We start from the raw sequence: 22,049 nt of genomic DNA on the forward strand, positions 1-22,049 counted from the left end.
AGGGGGGCGAGAGAGAGAGAGAGAGAGAGAGAGAGAGAGAGGGGCGAGAGAGAGAGAGGGGCGAGAGAGAGAGAGAGGGGCGAGAGAGAGAGAGGGGCGAGAGAGAGAGAGGGGCGAGAGAGAGAGAGGGGCGAGAGAGAGAGAGGGGCGAGAGAGAGAGAGGGGCGAGAGAGAGAGAGGGGCGAGAGAGAGAGAGGGGCGAGAGAGAGAGAGGGGCGAGAGAGAGAGAGGGTCGAGAGAGAGAGAGGGGCGAGAGAGAGAGAGGGGCGAGAGAGAGAGAGGGGCGAGAGAGAGAGAGGGGCGAGAGAGAGAGAGGGGCGAGAGAAAGAGAGGGGCGAGAGAGAGGGGGGCGAGAGAGAGAGGGGCGAGAGGGGCGAGAGAGAGAGAGGGGCGAGAGAGAGAGAGGGGCGAGAGAGAGAGAGGGGCGAGAGAGAGAGAGGGGGCGAGAGAGAGAGAGGGGCGAGAGAGAGAGAGGGGCGAGAGAGAGAGAGGGGCGAGAGAGAGAGAGGGGCGAGAGAGAGAGAGGGGCGAGAGAGAGAGAGGGAGAGAGAGAGAGAGAGAGGGGCGAGAGAGAGAGGGGCGAGAGAGAGAGAGGGGCGAGAGAGAGAGGGGCGAGAGAGAGAGGGGCGAGAGAGAGAGGGGCGAGAGAGAGAGGGGCGAGAGAGAGAGGGGCGAGAGAGAGAGGGGGCGAGAGAGAGAGAGAGAGAGAGAGAGAGAGGGGGCGAGAGAGAGGGGGCGAGAGAGAGGGGGCGAGAGAGAGGGGGCGAGAGAGAGGGGGCGAGAGAGAGAGAGAGAGAGGGGGCGAGAGAGAGAGAGAGAGGGGGCGAGAGAGAGAGAGAGAGGGGGCGAGAGAGAGAGAGAGAGAGGGGGCGAGAGAGAGAGAGAGAGAGAGAGAGGGCGAGAGAGAGAGAGAGAGAGAGAGGGGGGCGAGAGAGAGAGAGAGGGGGCGAGAGAGAGAGAGAGCGAGAGGGGGCGAGAGAGAGAGCGAGCGAGAGGGGGCGAGAGAGAGAGAGAGCGAGAGGGGGCGAGAGAGAGAGAGAGCGAGAGGGGGCGAGAGAGAGAGAGAGCGAGAGGGGGCGAGAGAGAGAGAGAGAGAGAGAGGGGGGAGCAAGAGAGATATTTAAGAGTGATTACCTGCCTTTCAAAGTGCTGACTACATTTACTAACATTTCCCTTTATTGACCACTAGCTGCAGTGCCCGGCGGTGCCGAGGCTTTTTCGAGGGCATGTTGTTGTTGGAAGAGAGAGAGCGAGCGCGACTGGGGGGGAAGAGAGCGAGCGCGACTGGGGGGGAAGAGAGCGAGCGCGACTGGGGGGGAAGAGAGCGAGCGCGACTGGGGGGGAAGAGAGCGAGCGCGACTGGGGGGGGAAGAGAGCGAGCGACTGGGGGGAAGAGAGCGAGCGACTGGGGGGAAGAGAGCGAGCGACTGGGGGGAAGAGAGCGAGCGACTGGGGGGAAGAGAGCGAGCGACTGGGGGGAAGAGAGCGAGCGACGGGGGGGAAGAGAGCGAGCGACGGGGGGGAAGAGAGCGAGCGACGGGGGGGAAGAGAGCGAGCGACTGGGGGGAAGAGAGCGAGCGACTGGGGGGAAGAGAGCGAGCGACTGGGGGGAAGAGAGCGAGCGACTGGGGGGAAGAGAGCGAGCGACTGGGGGGAAGAGAGCGAGCGACTGGGGGGAAGAGAGCGAGCGACTGGGGGGAAGAGAGCGAGCGACTGGGGGGAAGAGAGCGAGCGACTGGGGGGAAGAGAGCGAGCGACTGGGGGGAAGAGAGCGAGCGACTGGGGGGAAGAGAGCGAGCGACTGGGGGGAAGAGAGCGAGCGACTGGGGGGAAGAGAGCGAGCGACTGGGGGGAAGAGAGCGAGCGACTGGGGGGAAGAGAGCGAGCGACTGGGGGGAAGAGAGCGAGCGACTGGGGGGAAGAGAGCGAGCGACTGGGGGGAGCGAAGGGAGAGAGCGAGCGACTGGGGGGAAGAGAGCGAGCGACTGGGGGGAAGAGAGCGAGCGACTGGGGGGAAGAGAGCGAGCGACTGGGGGGAAGAGAGCGAGCGACTGGGGGGAAGAGAGCGAGCGACTGGGGGGAAGAGAGCGAGCGACTGGGGGGAAGAGAGCGAGCGACTGGGGGGAAGAGAGCGAGCGACTGGGGGGAAGAGAGCGAGCGACTGGGGGGAAGAGAGCGAGCGACTGGGGGGAAGAGAGCGAGCGACTGGGGGGAAGAGAGCGAGCGACTGGGGGGAAGAGAGCGAGCGACTGGGGGGAAGAGAGCGAGCGACTGGGGGGAAGAGAGCGAGCGACTGGGGGGAAGAGAGCGAGCGACTGGGGGGAAGAGAGCGAGCGACTGGGGGGAAGAGAGCGAGCGACTGGGGGGAAGAGAGCGAGCGACTGGGGGGAAGAGAGCGAGCGACTGGGGGGAAGAGAGCGAGCGACTGGGGGGAAGAGAGCGAGCGACTGGGGGGAAGAGAGCGAGCGACTGGGGGGAAGAGAGCGAGCGACTGGGGGGAAGAGAGCGAGCGACTGGGGGGAAGAGAGCGAGCGACTGGGGGGAAGAGAGCGAGCGACTGGGGGGAAGAGAGCGAGCGACTGGGGGGAAGAGAGCGAGCGACTGGGGGGAAGAGAGCGAGCGACTGGGGGGGAAGAGAGCGAGCGACTGGGGGGAAGAGAGCGAGCGACTGGGGGGAAGAGAGCGAGCGACTGGGGGGAAGAGAGCGAGCGACTGGGGGGAAGAGAGCGAGCGACTGGGGGGAAGAGAGCGAGCGACTGGGGGGAAGAGAGCGAGCGACTGGGGGAAGAGAGCGAGCGACTGGGGGGAAGAGAGCGAGCGACTGGGGGGAAGAGAGCGAGCGACTGGGGGGAAGAGAGCGAGCGACTGGGGGGAAGAGAGCGAGCGACTGGGGGGAAGAGAGCGAGCGACTGGGGGGAAGAGAGCGAGCGACTGGGGGGAAGAGAGCGAGCGACTGGGGGGAAGAGAGCGAGCGACTGGGGGGAAGAGAGCGAGCGACTGGGGGGAAGAGAGCGAGCGACTGGGGGAAGAGAGCGAGCGACTGGGGGGAAGAGAGCGAGCGACTGGGGGGAAGAGAGCGAGCGACTGGGGGGAAGAGAGCGAGCGACTGGGGGGAAGAGAGCGAGCGACTGGGGGAAGAGAGCGAGCGACTGGGGGGAAGAGAGCGAGCGACTGGGGGGAAGAGAGCGAGCGACTGGGGGGGAAGAGAGCGAGCGACTGGGGGGAAGAGAGCGAGCGACTGGGGGGAAGAGAGCGAGCGACTGGGGGGAAGAGAGCGAGCGACTGGGGGGAAGAGAGCGAGCGACTGGGGGGAAGAGAGCGAGCGACTGGGGGGAAGAGAGCGAGCGACTGGGGGGAAGAGAGCGAGCGACTGGGGGGAAGAGAGCGAGCGACTGGGGGGAAGAGAGCGAGCGACTGGGGGGAAGAGAGCGAGCGACTGGGGGGAAGAGAGCGAGCGACTGGGGGGAAGAGAGCGAGCGACTGGGGGGAAGAGAGCGAGCGACTGGGGGGAAGAGAGCGAGCGACTGGGGGGAAGAGAGCGAGCGACTGGGGGGAAGAGAGCGAGCGACTGGGGGGAAGAGAGCGAGCGACTGGGGGGAAGAGAGCGAGCGACTGGGGGGAAGAGAGCGAGCGACTGGGGGGAAGAGAGCGAGCGACTGGGGGGAAGAGAGCGAGCGACTGGGGGGAAGAGAGCGAGCGACTGGGGGGGAAGAGAGCGAGCGACTGGGGGGAAGAGAGCGAGCGACTGGGGGGAAGAGAGCGAGCGACTGGGGGGAAGAGAGCGAGCGACTGGGGGGAAGAGAGCGAGCGACTGGGGGGAAGAGAGCGAGCGACTGGGGGGAAGAGAGCGAGCGACTGGGGGGAAGAGAGCGAGCGACGGGGGGGAAGAGAGCGAGCGACGGGGGGGAAGAGAGCGAGCGACGGGGGGGAAGAGAGCGAGCGACGGGGGGGAAGAGAGCGAGCGACGGGGGGGAAGAGAGCGAGCGACGGGGGGGAAGAGAGCGAGCGACGGGGGGGAAGAGAGCGAGCGACGGGGGGGAAGAGAGCGAGCGACGGGGGGGAAGAGAGCGAGCGACGGGGGGGAAGAGAGCGAGCGACGGGGGGGAAGAGAGCGAGCGACGGGGGGGAAGAGAGCGAGCGACGGGGGGGAAGAGAGCGAGCGACGGGGGGGAAGAGAGCGAGCGACGGGGGGGAAGAGAGCGAGCGACGGGGGGGAAGAGAGCGAGCGACGGGGGGGAAGAGAGCGAGCGACGGGGGGGAAGAGAGCGAGCGACGGGGGGGAAGAGAGCGAGCGACGGGGGGGAAGAGAGCGAGCGACGGGGGGGAAGAGAGCGAGCGACGGGGGGGAAGAGAGCGAGCGACGGGGGGGAAGAGAGCGAGCGACGGGGGGGAAGAGAGCGAGCGACGGGGGGAAGAGAGCGAGCGACGGGGGGGAAGAGAGCGAGCGACGGGGGGGAAGAGAGCGAGCGACGGGGGGGAAGAGAGCGAGCGACGGGGGGGAAGAGAGCGAGCGACTGGGGGGAAGAGAGCGAGCGACGGGGGGAAGAGAGCGAGCGACTGGGGGGAAGAGAGCGAGCGACTGGGGGGAAGAGAGCGAGCGACTGGGGGGAAGAGAGCGAGCGACTGGGGGGAAGAGAGCGAGCGACTGGGGGGAAGAGAGCGAGAGCGACTGGGGGGAAGAGAGCGAGCGACTGGGGGGAAGAGAGCGAGCGACTGGGGGGAAGAGAGCGAGCGACTGGGGGGAAGAGAGCGAGCGACTGGGGGGAAGAGAGCGAGCGACTGGGGGGAAGAGAGCGAGCGACTGGGGGGAAGAGAGCGAGCGACTGGGGGGAAGAGAGCGAGCGACTGGGGGGAAGAGAGCGAGCGACTGGGGGGAAGAGAGCGAGCGACTGGGGGGAAGAGAGCGAGCGACTGGGGGAAGAGAGCGAGCGACTGGGGGGAAGAGAGCGAGCGACTGGGGGGAAGAGAGCGAGCGACTGGGGGGGAAGAGAGCGAGCGACTGGGGGAAGAGAGCGAGCGACTGGGGGGAAGAGAGCGAGCGACTGGGGGGAAGAGAGCGAGCGACTGGGGGGAAGAGAGCGAGCGACTGGGGGGAAGAGAGCGAGCGACTGGGGGGAAGAGAGCGAGCGACTGGGGGGAAGAGAGCGAGCGACTGGGGGAAGAGAGCGAGCGACTGGGGGGAAGAGAGCGAGCGACTGGGGGGAAGAGAGCGAGCGACTGGGGGGAAGAGAGCGAGCGACTGGGGGGAAGAGAGCGAGCGACTGGGGGAAGAGAGCGAGCGACTGGGGGGAAGAGAGCGAGCGACTGGGGGGAAGAGAGCGAGCGACTGGGGGGAAGAGAGCGAGCGACTGGGGGGAAGAGAGCGAGCGACTGGGGGGAAGAGAGCGAGCGACTGGGGGGGAAGAGAGCGAGCGACTGGGGGGAAGAGAGCGAGCGACTGGGGGGAAGAGAGCGAGCGACTGGGGGGAAGAGAGCGAGCGACTGGGGGGAAGAGAGCGACGGACGGGGGGAAGAGAGCGAGCGACGGGGGGGAAGAGAGCGAGCGACGGGGGGGAAGAGAGCGAGCGACGGGGGGGAAGAGAGCGAGCGACGGGGGGGAAGAGAGCGAGCGACGGGGGGGAAGAGAGCGAGCGACGGGGGGGAAGAGAGCGAGCGACGGGGGGGAAGAGAGCGAGCGACGGGGGGGAAGAGAGCGAGCGACGGGGGGGAAGAGAGCGAGCGACGGGGGGGAAGAGAGCGAGCGACGGGGGGGAAGAGAGCGAGCGACGGGGGGGAAGAGAGCGAGCGACGGGGGGGAAGAGAGCGAGCGACGGGGGGGAAGAGAGCGAGCGACGGGGGGAAGAGAGCGAGCGACGGGGGGGAAGAGAGCGAGCGACGGGGGGGAAGAGAGCGAGCGACGGGGGGGAAGAGAGCGAGCGACGGGGGGAAGAGAGCGAGCGACGGGGGGGAAGAGAGCGAGCGACGGGGGGAAGAGAGCGAGCGACGGGGGGGAAGAGAGCGAGCGACGGGGGGAAGAGAGCGAGCGACCGGGGGGAAGAGAGCGAGCGACCGGGGGGAAGAGAGCGAGCGACCGGGGGGGAAGAGAGCGAGCGACCGGGGGGAAGAGAGCGAGCGACCGGGGGGAAGAGAGCGAGCGACCGGGGGGAAGAGAGCGAGCGACCGGGGGGAAGAGAGCGAGCGACCGGGGGGAAGAGAGCGAGCGACCGGGGGGAAGAGAGCGAGCGACCGGGGGGAAGAGAGCGAGCGACCGGGGGGAAGAGAGCGAGCGACCGGGGGGAAGAGAGCGAGCGACCGGGGGGAAGAGAGCGAGCGACCGGGGGGAAGAGAGCGAGCGACCGGGGGGAAGAGAGCGAGCGACCGGGGGGAAGAGAGCGAGCGACCGGGGGGAAGAGAGCGAGCGACCGGGGGGAAGAGAGCGAGCGACCGGGGGAAGAGAGCGAGCGACCGGGGGGAAGAGAGCGAGCGACCGGGGGAGAGAGAGCGAGCGACCGGGGGGAAGAGAGCGAGCGACCGGGGGGAAGAGAGCGAGCGACCGGGGGGAAGAGAGCGAGCGACCGGGGGGAAGAGAGCGAGCGACCGGGGGGAAGAGAGCGAGCGACCGGGGGGAAGAGAGCGAGCGACCGGGGGGAAGAGAGCGAGCGACCGGGGGGAAGAGAGCGAGCGACCGGGGGGAAGAGAGCGAGCGACCGGGGGGAAGAGAGCGAGCGACCGGGGGGAAGAGAGCGAGCGACCGGGGGGAAGAGAGCGAGCGACCGGGGGAAGAGAGCGAGCGACCGGGGGGAAGAGAGCGAGCGACCGGGGGGAAGAGAGCGAGCGACCGGGGGGAAGAGAGCGAGCGACCGGGGGGAAGAGAGCGAGCGACCGGGGGGAAGAGAGCGAGCGACCGGGGGGGAAGAGAGCGAGCGACCGGGGGGAAGAGAGCGAGCGACCGGGGGGAAGAGAGCGAGCGACCGGGGGGGGAAGAGAGCGAGCGACCGGGGGTAAGAGAGCGAGCGACCGGGGGGAAGAGAGCGAGCGACCGGGGGGGAAGAGAGCGAGCGACCGGGGGGAAGAGAGCGAGCGACCGGGGGAAGAGAGCGAGCGACCGGGGGAAGAGAGCGAGCGACCGGGGGGAAGAGAGCGAGCGACCGGGGGGAAGAGAGCGAGCGACCGGGGGGAAGAGAGCGAGCGACCGGGGGGAAGAGAGCGAGCGACCGGGGGGAAGAGAGCGAGCGACCGGGGGGAAGAGAGCGAGCGACCGGGGGGAAGAGAGCGAGCGACCGGGGGAAAGAGAGCGAGCGACCGGGGGGAAGAGAGCGAGCGACCGGGGGGAAGAGAGCGAGCGACCGGGGGGAAGAGAGCGAGCGACCGGGGGGAAGAGAGCGAGCGACCGGGGGGAAGAGAGTCAGCGACCGGGGGGAAGAGAGCGAGCGACCGGGGGGAAGAGAGCGAGCGACCGGGGGGGAAGAGAGCGAGCGACCGGGGGGGAAGAGAGCGAGCGACCGGGGGGGAAGAGAGCGAGCGACCGGGGGGGAAGAGAGCGAGCGACCGGGGGTTAGAGAGAGAGCGACCGGGGGGAAGAGAGAGAGCGACTGGGGGGAAGAGAGAGGGCGGGGAGGGGGAGGGCGGGGAGGGGGGAGGGCAGGGCAGGGGGGGCGGGAGGGCGGGGGGGGGCGGGGAGGGGGGAGGGGAGGAGGGGAGAGGGGTGAGGAGGGGGAAGAGAGACAGAGGGAAGGAGAGAGAGAGGGCGAGTGGCCCGCGGCCGCAAATGGAGCCAAGCCCCGAGAACAGGCGTGAGCCGGCTTGAGGCTGAGAGACGGCCACGCCCGGTTGCCGGGGTAACCCTTCCCCCCCCTTCCGAGCCCCTGTCCTCCCGAGCACCGGCCGCGTCGCCCCGCCCCGCCCCACCCCACTCCACTCCACTCCACAGAGCCCTGCTCTCCGAGCCCCGCCCCGCACTCGCTGGAGCCCCGCTCTCTGAGCCCCGCCCCCCCCGGCCGAGCCGGCTTGAAGTCTGCCGATTGCGGCTGTGCGAGACGGCCGGCGGGCCCGGTTGCCGGGGTAACCCTTCCCGCTCACCAAGCCCCGGCCGAGATCCGCACTCCCGAGAGCCCTGCCCCCCCCGCCCGAGCCGAGCGCGGAACAGAGAGAGACGCCGCGTCTCAGCTGCTCCTGCTGCGCGCGCACCCTGACCCTCGTGGCTGACGCCGGGTAACGTGACACGGGGTGGGGGGGTGGGTGGGGTGTGTGAGGAGCTTAGCAGAAGCCGTGGGAGAATTACCTAGGTCGGGCCTGGCTGGGCAAGAAACACCCAGGCTTTCAGGCCTAACAAAAACGGGGAAAGGTAGGAAATAGAATCTTCAGGTTAGAGAAAATATTTACAAATGAATGAAGTTTTTTTTAAAACAATTTAATAAATTCAATTTTATTTTGCTGGAAATGTATATTTGAAAAGAAAGACGCAGAAAACAGGAAAAAGAATGGAAGCAAGATGGTGGCTACTCACCTCGGTTCAGAACGATAAGACCTCGAAGTCACTCTGTCGCTAATGAGCGGATAATGAGATGCTAATGAGCGGAATGTTGAAGGTTTTTCGGATACCGCGGGCGCGATTTATGCCCGGCCGAAACGTAAATACGCTTAAGACCGTTTTGGAAAGGTAAGCTTTCTTTCGATGTAACGCACGCGTAGGTACGCTCTATAACTTTCGAGCGCATACCAGACAGACGCACACGTGATGACAGACAGACAGATCGACTGATTTATATATGTAAGATATAGATGTGAAGTGCCCAGTGCTGCCTGTGACAGGGCCTTGGTGAGACCACACCTTGAGTATTGCGTGCAGCTTTGGTCGCCTTATCTGAGGAAGGATGTTCTTGCCATGGAGAGAGTGCAGCGAAGATTCACCAGACTGATACCTGGGATGGCAGGAATGACGTATGAGGAGAGATTGGGTCGATTGGGTCGATTGGGTTTATACTCGCTGGAGTTTAGAAGAATGAGAGGGGATCTCATTGAAACTTATGAAACTCTAACAGGATTAGACAGACTAGATGCAGGAAGGATGTTCCCGATGGTCGGGGAGTCCAGAACCAGGGTTACAGTCTAGGGATAAGGGGTAAGCCATTTAGGACAAAGATGAGGAGGAATTTCTTCACCCAGAGAGTGGTGAACCTGTGGAATTCTCTACCACAGGAAGCAGTTGAGGCCAATTCATTAAATATATTCAAGAAGGAGTTGGATATATTTCTTAAGGCTAAGGGGATCAAGGGATATGGGGAGAAGGCAGGGACAGGGTACTGAATTTGGATGATCAGCCATGATCTCATTGAATGGCGGAGCAGGCTCGAGGGGCCGAATGGCCTACTCCTGCTCCTATCTTCTATGTTTCTATGTTCTATGTGACCCGTTTGGTGAGAACATGTGGGGACAGTTGTGGAAGAGGTGAATTGAGATTCTGTGAAAGTGCCACCTACCAGAGGGAAGACTGATCTGGTTGCCGTCCTTGAACTTGAGCCGGCTCTTCTTGAAGTTGCCTTTGCGTTTCTTCACCTTGGGCTTCTCCTGGTGCAGCTGGTGGAAGATGATGTTGAGCTCTCGTTCCAGAATGTCGATCTCTCGCTCGGCCAGCTCCTGCTCCCGGCGCCGCAGCAGTGCCTCATGGTTTTTCTGCTGCACAGCGGCACGGGACAGCTCTTCCTCCCAGGTCTGTAATTCCTGGTTAACGCAGGAGGTCTGTTAGCGACCGAGTTAACAGCAAGAAACGAAACAGTACAACTGCCAGGCTAACATCCACCATGAGGGACAGTTACTGCTCCCTTTAAGAGCACCAGGTGTACAGGCAGGTAAATGCTGCATTTCACCTGTGCTCGGCATTTAGCAGGAAGCTGGAGAACCCAGTATAGCCCACGTCACTTTATACATGTGCAAACTTGTACATCAACTAAGATTCATTTCACTTCCTCTTAATCCAACTCGTACTTTTCAGTACCTCAAAACTGTGGAGCTCCTGATCTCCAACAATCCAAGCTTGCTGTCAAACACTACTTAATTTGCCTTCTCTTCGCACCTACTCTTTTCAACCTTGGTGCATGACCTGCTTTCTCAATTATGAATAAGACTTGGGCTTGTGAATAGATAAAAACGGTGGTTTATTATACGCTTGATTTGTGCAGCCTCTGAACGGCTCCTTGCGTTTTACAGGAGGTGACACTATTCTACTGCCAGGCCCCTACCTCCGGTAGGATTAGCTGGGTCAGACAGATGTCTGACTGACGCCCGCACACACACACCCGCACCCACCTTCACTGGTATCCACTTTAGTAGAAAAAACAGAAAGGCAGAGTATTTCCTAAATGGTGAATGATTGGGGAATGCAGATGCTCAAAGGGACCTGGGTGTCCTTGTACATGAGTCACTGAAAGTGAATGTGCAAGTGCAGCAAGCCATTAGGAAGGCAAATGGTATGCTGGCCTTCATTACAAGAGGATTTGAGTACAGGAGTAAAGAAGTCTTACTCCAATTATATAGGCCTTGGTGAGACCACACATGGAGTACTGTGTGCAATTTTGGTCTCCTTACCTAAGGAAGGATATACTTGCCATAGAGGGAGTGCAACGAAGGTTCACGAGATTGATTCCTGGGATGGCGGGACTGTCGTATGAGAAGAGATTGAGTAAACTAGGCCTGTATTCTCTTGAATTCAGAAGAATGAGAGGGGATCTCATTGAAGCATACAAAATTATTACAGGGCTTGATAGGGTGGATGCTGGGAAGTCTCGAACCAGGGGCCACAGCCTTAGGATAAAGGGTAGTCCATTCAGGAGATGAGAAGAAATGTCTTCACACAGAGGGTGGTGAATCTTTGGAATTCTCTACCCCAGAGGGCTGTGGAGGCTCAGTCATTGGGTATATTCAATACAGAAGTCGGTAGATTTCTGACTAGTAAAGGCATCAAGGGATATGGCGATAGGGCCGGTGAATGGAGTTGAGGCAGAAGATCAGCCATGATCTCATTGAATGGCAGAGCAGGCTCGAAGGGCCGAATGACCTACTCCTGCTCCTATTTCTTACGTAATTATGTTCTTATGGTATGTATTAGTCAATATCAGAGTGGTGCATTAGCTCACTTGGGTAATCAGGAATGAACTTAAAACAAAGGATTCAACATTTAAAAATGCAAATAGGACATTTTGAAAAATGTACGTAGCATTTGTATTTGAGTGAATAGTGGATTAGCCTTATTCGCGCTTAATTGGAAGGCGATGGTCCGTCCTCAGACTAGAAACCCTGCAGAGCGCAATAGAGCACTGCAATCTATTACTACTGCTTTACCCAACAGTGCTGAAGTGTATAAAGTCACATCACCAGGTTCACCTTTGTCCCAGTTGTTCAGAATGCAATTCTGGCATATTTCAGTTAGTTGAAGTATAGCACACATTGCAAGTGACTAATAGAAACCACAAATGAAAGGCGGCAAGTGTGAGAGGGACATAAATCAAGAGAAAGAAAGGAGAGAGGAAAAAAGGAGAGAGAGAGAGAGAGAGAGTGGGAGGGAGAAGAAGAAATGAATGTGCCTTTGTTTAAATGTCCTACCTTCTCCTTTTCCCTGAGTTGCTCAAACATTTCCTGGATCTCTTGCTTCCATTCTTCCTGCAAGGAGTGGAATGAATCCTGAGGCATTTCAAAGAAGCCAGATCCCTCGATGGCAGTGAGCTGTTCCAGAATGCAGCGGAACGATGGACGAGAGTGAGGGTCTGCATTCCAGCAATCTGAAGCAATTTATTTTCAGTTATTTATTAAACAAAAAATATTTCTCTTCCTTCCACTGAGAGCTCTCAGCTAAAGGGATAATCAGGGAACCTGTCCCTTTCAAACCAGACGGGCCAAAAAAAATGACCCAGGAGAACATGCCCTCCAATAGTCCCTTCCTTTCTCATAGAAAAGTGAACAACATTTTTACTCAGGATCTCAATGAGCTGTCTGGCGAAGTTCAGGTACTTGACATGTATTTCACTGTGATATGCTTTTGGCCACAGCTCACTATTTTGCTGGCACTCACCATCCAGGCTCACATGGGGAGCACTCAAGGTACCAGAGAGCAGCTCATGTCGGCTAACAGTTCCACATGCGAGTCAGCACTTTCAGAAGAGGGGAGAACATTTTTCAAAAATAAATATTTAGTATAGCTTTTATTCCGCTGGCTGTTGAAGGGAGGCAGTGTACACATGGGATAAAAATTGCATCAAATGCTTCAACAATCTGCCTCTATGTCTTCATTAGACTCTTTTCCGCTGTACTTGAGCGAACTTTGTGCGTTTCTCTAGAATGTATGAATTCTTTTCTGAAAGAGGCGAAGTACAGGGTCAAGAATAGGCTCCCCGGAGGGTTCTATTGGTAAAAATATCAAGTGTGGAACTCAGCCATACAGACCAGTAGGTCCCAGGTTCAATCCTGTTCTGTGCGGAGTTACCGATCTCAGTCAGGGCAGTGGTAAAGGCATAATTGGCCTCGGCTTCCCCTTAATTAGGATGGGGGGGGGGGGGGGGAAAAACAACAGCAGCCAGGGTTCCTGCTCTAGATAGCTATCTACTGCCACCTACAGGAAAGGGCTTGTGGTGTTTATGCAGGTAAGGACTTGATGCCGCCCAAGATTAAATAGCCTGCCGATGGTCACTGCCTAGGTTCACGCATGAAAAATGGCCACTTGATTGAGGTACAGAAGGACTGTCCGTGCCCATGGAACCAAACACTGGCAACAACGCCTTGAAGAGAAGGATCAAACTAAAGGATGTGGAAAAGCAGCTAAGAAATGTTGCTGAAGCCCAAGTAAAGGCTCTGAACTTCTACTGAGCAATAATTTTGCATGATATTGTTCTACAGAAACTGATGTTGTGCCAAATGGAAGACTGCAGGGTTCCTTGCATGGCATCACACTGACCTGATGCAGTCCTCAGCTCTTTCAGTAAGCCTTCAACCTTACAGTACTGAGGAAGTGCTGCACTGTCTTTCGGATGAGATGTTAAACCGAGGCCCTGCCTGCCCTCTCGGGTAGACTTAAATTATTGCATGGCACTATTTGAAGAAGAGATGGGGAGTTCTCCCTGGTGTCCTGGCCAACATTTATCACTCAACCAACTCTAAAACAGATGATCTGGTCATTTAATGCATTGCTTTTTGTGGGAGCTTGGTGTACGCAAATCGGCTGCCGTGTTTCCTACATTACAACAGGTGATTACACTTCAAAAGTACTTCATTGGCTGTAAAGCACTTTGGGTGTCATGAAAGGCATTATATAAATGCACAGCCATTCTCTCTTTCTAACCGGCCTTTTCTCTTTGGAACATTGATAGACCTGTTGGGTATTTTCAGCATTTTTTGGAACAAAGATTCGTCAAATGTGAGGTTCAGTGACACTTTAACACTACTAGCTGAAAAAAATAGATCAGAGGTGGGGGGGTGGAGGGGAGATTTCCTCTGTGCATCACACCCGCACCCCGATTCATCCCAGCCTATGTAAATATCTCACGCATACCCACACAGGCCATCTCTTCTTAATGATTCAGCCCATTGTAAACTAATGAATGAACATGCAAGTAGGTGGTTCACAGGCTATGATCCCTGTTTCCGTTAATCTTCCATGGTGATCACTAGTGAGGCTGGCGGCTCCAGGCTTGTGGGGTACATTTTGCTGTCATTTTGTTCTTCACCTTTGAATTGGTAGATTGGGAAGCTAAAAATGGAAATTAGGATCCTTTGTACAATTGAGTATCGCCATCAGCTTTCAAAATTACTATTTAAATGGTAGCAAAATAAAACAACAGAGGATTGAAGAAAAAATGTTAACTCAAAAAACCTTCAGCACCAACAGCAGGTCCTTGACAAAGACACAGGATGCTGGAAATGTGAACCATTTAATGTTGCGTATTATCTTTACATTTGCAATGATGTGTAGATGACAGAGGGCACTTCTGCCCTGGTGAAAATGGACGCCTTACCTTCCATGAGTTTGCTGAAAAGCTCTGGGCAGGTGGAGGGAATGGGGAGGGCCAGTTTGTTCATCGCCACACCATAGGCCACAGCCAGCCCATCAATCCCCCTGAACGGAACCTCCCCAGTCAGCAGTTCCCATAGCAACACACCATAGCTGAGAACAAGGAGAAGGGCTCTTGGTTAGTGGAAAAAAAAACTTGATTGCATAAAAACTCCTAACATTTAGAGCAATGATCTAGAATTAGGAGCTGGATTCTAAACTGACGGTTTTTCTAACGTGGCTACAGGTCAAACTGGAAAATTAACAGTTTCAGTACAAAAGAGTTTTTAAACTGTGGTTTTCTATAGAGCAACAAGGTTCTTGTGTCAGAGATTCCTAGTGTCAGAGGTTTGAGGTATGAAGAAAACCTGGAGAATCTGGGTTTTTCCACTTTAAAAGGAAGGAATTTTATAGGGGTATACAAGACAGTGAATGATATAGGACAGCTAAATTCGTAGCACTATCTTGACTGTAGGGCAAGAGGATACAGGTTCAAACTGGTCAAAGTCAAACTCCGGACCAGTGTAAGGAAGTTCTCCTCACAAAGAGCGATCTAGGCATCGAACGGACCCTGGGCAGGGCAGTGGCGGGTAAAAACATGGCATTATTTAAGAGATAGTTGGATGCTGTGATAGGAGGGCAAGGCAATGTAGCTTTTTCTGGATGGATGAGCTTGGGCTGAACCATCTTCCTCATCAGTGTTTATCTTGTGAGGGCATCCCACCGTACAAAGAATCACGTTAAGGGTACTTACACCGGCCTCTGGAAACATTTCCAGCTTTACCTTTGGTAAGTATCCAGTCCAGAACTGTAGATCTTAGTGAGCTTTCTTTGGGTCTGGACAATCACTGTTAGAACAAACACTGTACATGACCCAAACATGCAAAATACTGGGGAAGGGAGGGGGACATATAAATGATCACTTCTTGTCTTTCAGTGCCCGAGGTGTGGGAGTGACATTTTGGTCTTCGCGCGTGAAATGACACAAACCCCACTTTTTGGGAGCTGATTTGCCTCAAGTACTAATCCTGTTTTGTACGCGCCCCCACCCTCTCTGACTCCCTCGCCCTGAGTGAACCCACTTTAGCCTCTCCTGGATTGTGAAACAGGTCAAGTAGCTCACACCAATGCTTTCTGGTTCACTCTCAAAGCAAGAGGAGAAATTATATTTAGCGGGGGGGGGGGGGGGGGGGGGGGGAAGAGGAGAGAGAGAGAAAGGAGAGAGAGAAGAAAGCCAGGGGTGTGGGGGCGAGAGAAGCTGGAGGGGGTGGGGGAGGTTGGAGAGAAAAGAAGCCGGGGGGGGAACATCAAGAGAGGGAAAGAAAATGAAAACAGAAGTTGAAAAAGCACATTTTAGTTACATTTCCAAAACCTCGTCACCTCCATGCACAGCCTCAGTTTTCAAGAACAGCACAAAAATGCAGTGAGGGACACTTCTCTGATTGGTCCAAGGGATTGTAATGGCATCATTGCACGTTCCTTGATGCAGCACGTATTCAGCGTATCAAAGTGTTGTGCTACACATGAGGATGTCTCCCCACCCCTCAGTATGGTCTCCAATAGCAATGCTGAGGTTGCAGACAAGCTCTCATTCTGTAACCAGCTGGGCAGCCTTCATCCCTCACTCGACAAGCGGGCTGCACCAACTGCCACTAAAGCCCCGACTTGAATTTCCCTCCCCCGAACAGGAAGCTTCCACTCACTACCCTTGTGGTTGAAAGGACCGAGGTCAGGGATTGAGGGGAGCAGACTTGAACCAGTACGTGGTCCCGTTCGCACTTACCTCGCCCCATCCCCACCAATTCCTTAACATGGTCCTCTGAACAAAACAAAACAATTTCCCCATGAGAGTTTTCAGCAAAAGATAGCATTGAGTGTCTGAAAAATATCTGGAATTACAATGACTGGCTATATTACATTAACAAACACTTGTGATGACACTAACATTTCTGATCTCCTAACAGAACTTAACAAACCTAACTTAACACCCCCTCCCTCAGACTAATGTGAATTAAGAGATTCACAACTGCTCTATACATTTTTCTCATTCCACTTTTCAAAATTCAGCCAAAGAAATCAGCAGACCCTCCCCCTCCAGACCTTTTTAAGTGTAGGAGATACCGTCGGCAAAGGGTAGAGGAGCAAGGCCTACTGTACAGGCTCATACCTCCAGACATCACTGCCTTTGGAGAACATGGAGGATCGGATGACTTCTGGGGCCATCCAGGCGTAGGTCCCCGCAGCACTCATTTTGGTTGTCTTGTGCCACTCCCGTGCCAGGCCAAAGTCCGTGATTTTCAGGGTCTTGTTACTTAGTCCATCGTTCTCCACCTTTTCATGTATTAAAACTAGGAGGGAATAAAATGGGGCGAGAATTTTTATTCTGAACAAAATTATCCTCATTGGACACCTCTTCAAAAACTGGTAGATATTTGTGTATCTTCAATCTGCAGGAGAGAAAATGTCAAGGAACCATCTGGCTCGAGATATTTAGGCAATTCAAATACAAACATTCTGGAAGATTTATTTTGATGTATGATTGGCAGCTTTCTGAATCCAACAGGTATTTAAATGTGGAAGCGCACGCGCACACACACCTTGTTCTGTTGGCACAAGTTTTTTTTTTTTATTCGTTCCTGGGATGTGGGCGCTGCTGGCAAAGCCAGTATTTATTGCCCATCCCTAATTGCCCTCGAGAAGGTGGTGGTGAGCCACCTTCTTGAACCGCTGCAGTCCTTGTGGTGAAGGTACTCCCACAGTGCTATTAGGAACAGAGTTCCAAGATTTCGACCCAGCGATGATGAATGAACGGCGATATATTTCCAAGTCAGGGTGGTGTGTAACTTGCAGATGATGGTGTTCCCATGCACTTGCTGCCCTTGTCCTTCTAGGTGGTAGAAGTCGCGGGCTTGGGAGGTACTGCCGAAAAACCCTTGCCGAGTTGCTGCAGTGCATCTTTTAGATGGTACACACTGCAGCCACGGTCCGCCGGTGGTGGATGGGGTGACAATCAAGCGGTCCGCTTTGTCCTGGATGGTGTCAAGCTTCTTGAGTGTTGTTGGAGCTGCACTCATCCAGGCAAGTGGAGAGTATTCCATCACACTCCTTACTTGTGCCTTGTAGATGGTGGAAAGGCTTTGGGGAGTGAGGAGGTGAGTCACTCGCCACGGAATAACCAGCCTCTGACCCGCTCTTGTTGCCACAGCATTTATGTGGCTGGTCCAATTAAGTTTCTGGTCAATGGTGACCCCTCAGGATGTTGATGGTGGGGGATTCGGCAATGGTAATGCCGTTGAATGTCAAAAATGTAAATAAAAACGTTGTTGTTATTTAATGTCAGCCCGTCCTGGAATAATGAAGAGATACAATTTCTCCCCTATATGCTCAGGGACCATCCGCAATGGCTTGTTCCAGTGCTCAAGTGTTTACGTGTATAGTTGAGAAAAATCAAATGTCATCGCTAGGTCTACCGAATCTATGAAGAAATACCCCTTCAGTACAATTAAAGGGTTTATCCTTCCAAACTTGTGTCATGTCTAGACAGAGAACCTTGATCTGTTTACTGCAGGAGGTGCTGGTGATGTGGGAATGCATGTGTCGGCATTTGGGGCTTGGGGGTGGGGGATAAACAGGTTGGCGCTCAGGGTGGTGACACTCTGAAGGAACAGCAAGCTGGCAGGGCAGATTTTGCCCTTGGTGTTGGCCTGATTTTTATTCCTCTCCTAGGCTTCTGGGCAGTTGGAGCCTGTTCTGCTCTACCAACCTTTTCTGTTTATATTCCAGACCTGCCTTACCACTTCCCAATGACCTCAGCTATTCACGCATTCTCTATGTTGTTAGAAATCAGGGGTGTTCAAAATGTATATGGTTTTGCGGATAAGACGGTGACACGAGTAATGCTGTACTTACATGATTATATTAGAACTAGAGACAGAAAGTCTCTCAGACTAGTCTTAGAATAATTCGATAGATGCGTAGAATCTGCCTGTGTTTTGGTTCCTGGCGTATGTTATAGCATTCTGCAGTATGACGGTCATAAATAATCTTGTTTTCAAATTAGAATTTCAACCTTGTTTGTGTTTCTTGAATTTGATCAACCAAGGCTCAACATTGCATTTCTTCCATTACTGCTAATAACCATATTATAATGCTAAGTTAGGATTTTGACTTTGCTTAACAAAACTGCTTTAAAATGCGTAAGTTATCCAGTGTATGAGAATAGAATAGAAGGTATCTTTGGGAATTTAATGATTCATTCCATGGTACAATAGTCTGATAATGAAATAGTTAGTTTTGCATAGCTAAAGCTGCATGAACAGCATGAGCATAAATAACTGATAACAAGCAGTTACGAACATCTGATGGCCTAGAATGGCATGTCCGACTCCTAACTCGGGAGGATAGAGACAAGAGAGATAAGACACGAATTCCAAAGGAAGAACCTTCAGAAAGATTAAACAATAAGACAAATTGAATGAGGTAATGAGACCCCCTTTTGGGGAGGACTTTCATCCAAGGACCAAGACAAAGAACTTGAGCTGTCATTGGGTGATGAGGTTTTAGAGGAACCTCTATAGGTTAAATGGTCTCGTCAATTACTTGGCCTCAGGCCCACCCCTAACAAGAGAATAAAAGTGACACCGAGTGCTTGTCCACACAGACTGTAGAGGGGAGAGCCAAAGAGAAGTTGGGCTGGTCGAACGCTCTTTTGAGAGTGATCCCATGCTCACCATCGAAGGAAGGAGAGCGAGGTGGAGGGAGAGCGAGGTGGAGGGAGAGCGAGGTGGAGGGAGAGCGAGGTGGAGGGAGAGCGAGGTGGAGGGAGAGAAAGTGCCCTTTAATTTTCCTCACTATGATATGCATTGGCTCATGTTACTATCGCTTGAACCATTTAACCATTGCCAGTTTTCCATTTAAGAACTTTACAAGTGTGTGTGCACCCATGTTTTTTCCTCACCACCTGTGTTCTGGTCCTTTTTAAATGCTGTTTGTCTGTAATTTTCTGCAGTTCTATCGAAGGGTCTATACCTGAAACTTTAACTCGCCTGTTCCCTCCATGACTGATCTGCTGATATTTTCTGGTTTTGTTTCAGATTTCCTATTTTTCGCTTTTACTTTATATCGATTCTGTTGTCATTTTTCCTACTTTAGCAATTCGTTGGTTGTGAAGCGCTTCGAGATGTTCTCAGGAGATGAGAACGCCCTGTATAAAACTGTAAATTCTTCCGACTGCCTTGTGTACCAGCACCTAACTAATACCAGTGACAACATCTGGAAGCTGCTAAACGTGACGCGTGCAATAGTGCCAACTGCTGCTTTTCTACCTTTCCAACAGCCACTCCTTCTGGTTCTTTGCCAATGTAGTCAGTCGCTCATCACAACTGAGATTCAATCTGGATGAAGTCATTAGCTAGCCGACGGTTTCGTCTCAGTTTTCCCTCCAAGTCGAACCTTAAGTGATCTTACTGAGAAACTCCCTCCATTTCTCCATCCTATTAACCGTTATGGCCGATATTAAATTTTATACCCTTGTACTCTGGATTCCAATTACCTTCGCCCCTGATGGTATCCCTCTCACCATCTTTAAAGCTGTGTGTCTCGACCATAACCCTGTTGTCTGCTGCCTTGGAGTCCACCTTTCCTCTTTTTGAAATTTGCTTGTGTTCACCCTATCCTAAAATCAGATTACAGTATCTGGTTATTATCACACTGTTGTTGGTGGGACCTTGCGTTGTGCAAATTGGCTCCTGCGTTTCCTACATTAAAACAGTGACCACACTTGGGTGAAAAAAGTACTTAATTGGCTGTAAAGCGCTTTGACATGTACTGGTCACGAAAGGTGCTATGTAAATGCAAGTCTTTCTTTATCCCTAAAAAAAAGTCCCAACATTGGTACTTCCTAAAGCATTGAAAGGTGATGTTACCTCTCAAATTACCCATCCCGAGCCATGCAGAGCAGAAAGGTCCCCAATCTTGTACCCAGGTCACAGCTTGGAGTTGGGCAGCAGCTGGGAAACTGCAATGGGCCTCAGTGCCTGTACAGACTAGAGAGGGGAGGGTAACTCACCCAGGGGTTCCCACTCCTAATCATGATTCAGTGATGATCGCAGAAAAGTGAGCATGTTAATGGGTCAGGATAGGATCAAGCGTCGCTGTGGTGCCTCTCGCGGTTGAATAGCCTGACAAGTAGTCACCGTTGGAGATTCACATAATGAACAATTGCTAAATGGGTGAGGTACCAGAGGACAGCCAACATCTATGGAGCGGTATCTCAGCAGGAGTCTGTGCCTTCAAGAGAGGCGAGAAAATTGAACGAAAACAAGTGAAGGTAAGAGAGATTCAAAGCAATTCACACCCTGTCAACTCTGTATAACAAACTCCCTTCTCGGTGTTCTCGGAATATGCTGGTCACAACAGTCCCTGCCGTTTCCGCAAAATGTTGCAGAGAGCCTGCCAGCAGCTGCCCGAGGTTTGCCGGCTCCAGCAGCTCGGCTTGACAGGCTGACTGAGCAAAAGTGCACTTCCCGGCAATCAGTGCCGACAGCAATGGGAACTCCACCCACCACCGGAGACCACCAATAAACAGTCCACAGTCACCCCCAAATTGGGCCCAGTGCCTGAGCAGGTGAGACAAGGCTCACTGGATTAGAGAAAACGAATCGGAAATAGTATCGGAAGCTCCATCTGCTGTAGAAAGTGAATGCTTAAGGGTGCGCGCTCGAGACAGCACAACTTGCCTTTACTCTTTGCAAAGACTAAACACTAAACTAATTGCTCGGAATAAAATAAACATTTTATTAAATTCATGTATTGGTTTCCGAGTGGCTGGCAATTCGAGTATCCATCACAACAGTTATAATTGGCAATACATCCTGAGCAGCTAACCTCAACACAGGCTGGATAAAACACAATTGCATTCCAGACTACAAGGGACAGCAGATGGCTGACGCAAGGTCGATAAGGCAAAAAAAAATGCAGCTAAGAGGCTTCGGTGTCACGAACCAGGAGATGAATGTTCAGGTAGTTTAGGCACATGAGCAGAACATTAGGATTAGATTACAGCCTTGGTCCACGCTCCCAGAAGCTTTTTTAAATTGGATGAAGGCAATTCCCTCAAGTCCTACTGTGCTTCGATTGGATTCTGACAGTGTGCACTGTGTGACCCGACACCCACATACAGGACTTGCTCAAATAATAATTAGGCATGGGCCTAATTGTCAGTGGTCGAGTTTGGGAGGGGTAAATATAATAATCAAAAACTGAGCAAATTTAGAACATTGCTTAAACGTTAAATCTAGTGACTGTATTTGAAGGATTAGTGCTCTCATAATAAATCACTATCAGTGTACAGTATTTATTCTTTAAAGCCATTCCGAGCACCAAGTTTAGCAGCTGTTTATTTTGGTGCAGTTTGATCCAAATTCCACCAGGTGGAAGCAAAACCATAGAATTTCTCACAAAAGATTGTTCTACCAGTAAAGTGACCATCATAATTTTTACCAGTTCAAACTTCCGAGGGCAGGGGCAAAATATATACACAAATATAAAAATCATCAAATACCAGGGTGCTCGAGGACGGTCCAACGCGGAGTATCTCAGATAGAGAGGGGAGCCGAGCATGGCAGCCAGAGGCCGGACCGTGAGCGGGAGAAGCAGGCCCCGGGCCGTCGGACCGTGGAGCCGGCGACGGTGAGGAGGAGGCGACGGCGACCGGAGCATTTACATCCAGACGATGTGTTCGGCAAGTCGGGCGGAGGCAGCGCAGTGCAACTGGCAGCAGCAGCAGCCACGACGACCCGCTGCAGCACGTCGGCCGGCAGCTCCTTGGCGGGAAACTCGCAGTCCGACTGGGAGGAGGGGAGCCGGGCATGGCGGCCAGAGGTCGGATCGTGAGCGGGAGAAGCAGGCCACCACACGTGGAGCCGGCAACAGTGAGGAGGAGGCCGCGGTGACGAGGAGGACGGAGCGGCTGAGGGACATCGTGCTCCCACTGCCACTGGATGCCATTGAATTGACTTTCTGAACACGGCGCTGT

The 22,049-nt window shown here is 54.6% G+C and overlaps 1 protein-coding gene across 1 annotated transcript in view; it reads right to left on the bottom strand.

Annotated features, from left to right (window-relative positions):
• LOC147109562 (mitogen-activated protein kinase kinase kinase 9-like) overlaps positions 1 to 22,049 on the bottom strand; it is a 142,988-nt gene that overhangs the window by 32,828 nt on the left and 88,111 nt on the right. The window contains 4 exon segments of the mRNA XM_086002321.1: positions 9,389 to 9,699; positions 11,578 to 11,753; positions 13,980 to 14,128; positions 16,182 to 16,362. Coding sequence (XP_085858447.1) covers positions 9,389 to 9,699; positions 11,578 to 11,753; positions 13,980 to 14,128; positions 16,182 to 16,362 — 817 coding nt within the window.

This window comes from Somniosus microcephalus, chromosome 12 (assembly GCF_052327205.1).
Source record: "Somniosus microcephalus isolate GS21.2 chromosome 12, FLI_Smic_1.0, whole genome shotgun sequence".
NCBI lineage: Eukaryota > Metazoa > Chordata > Chondrichthyes > Squaliformes > Somniosidae > Somniosus > Somniosus microcephalus.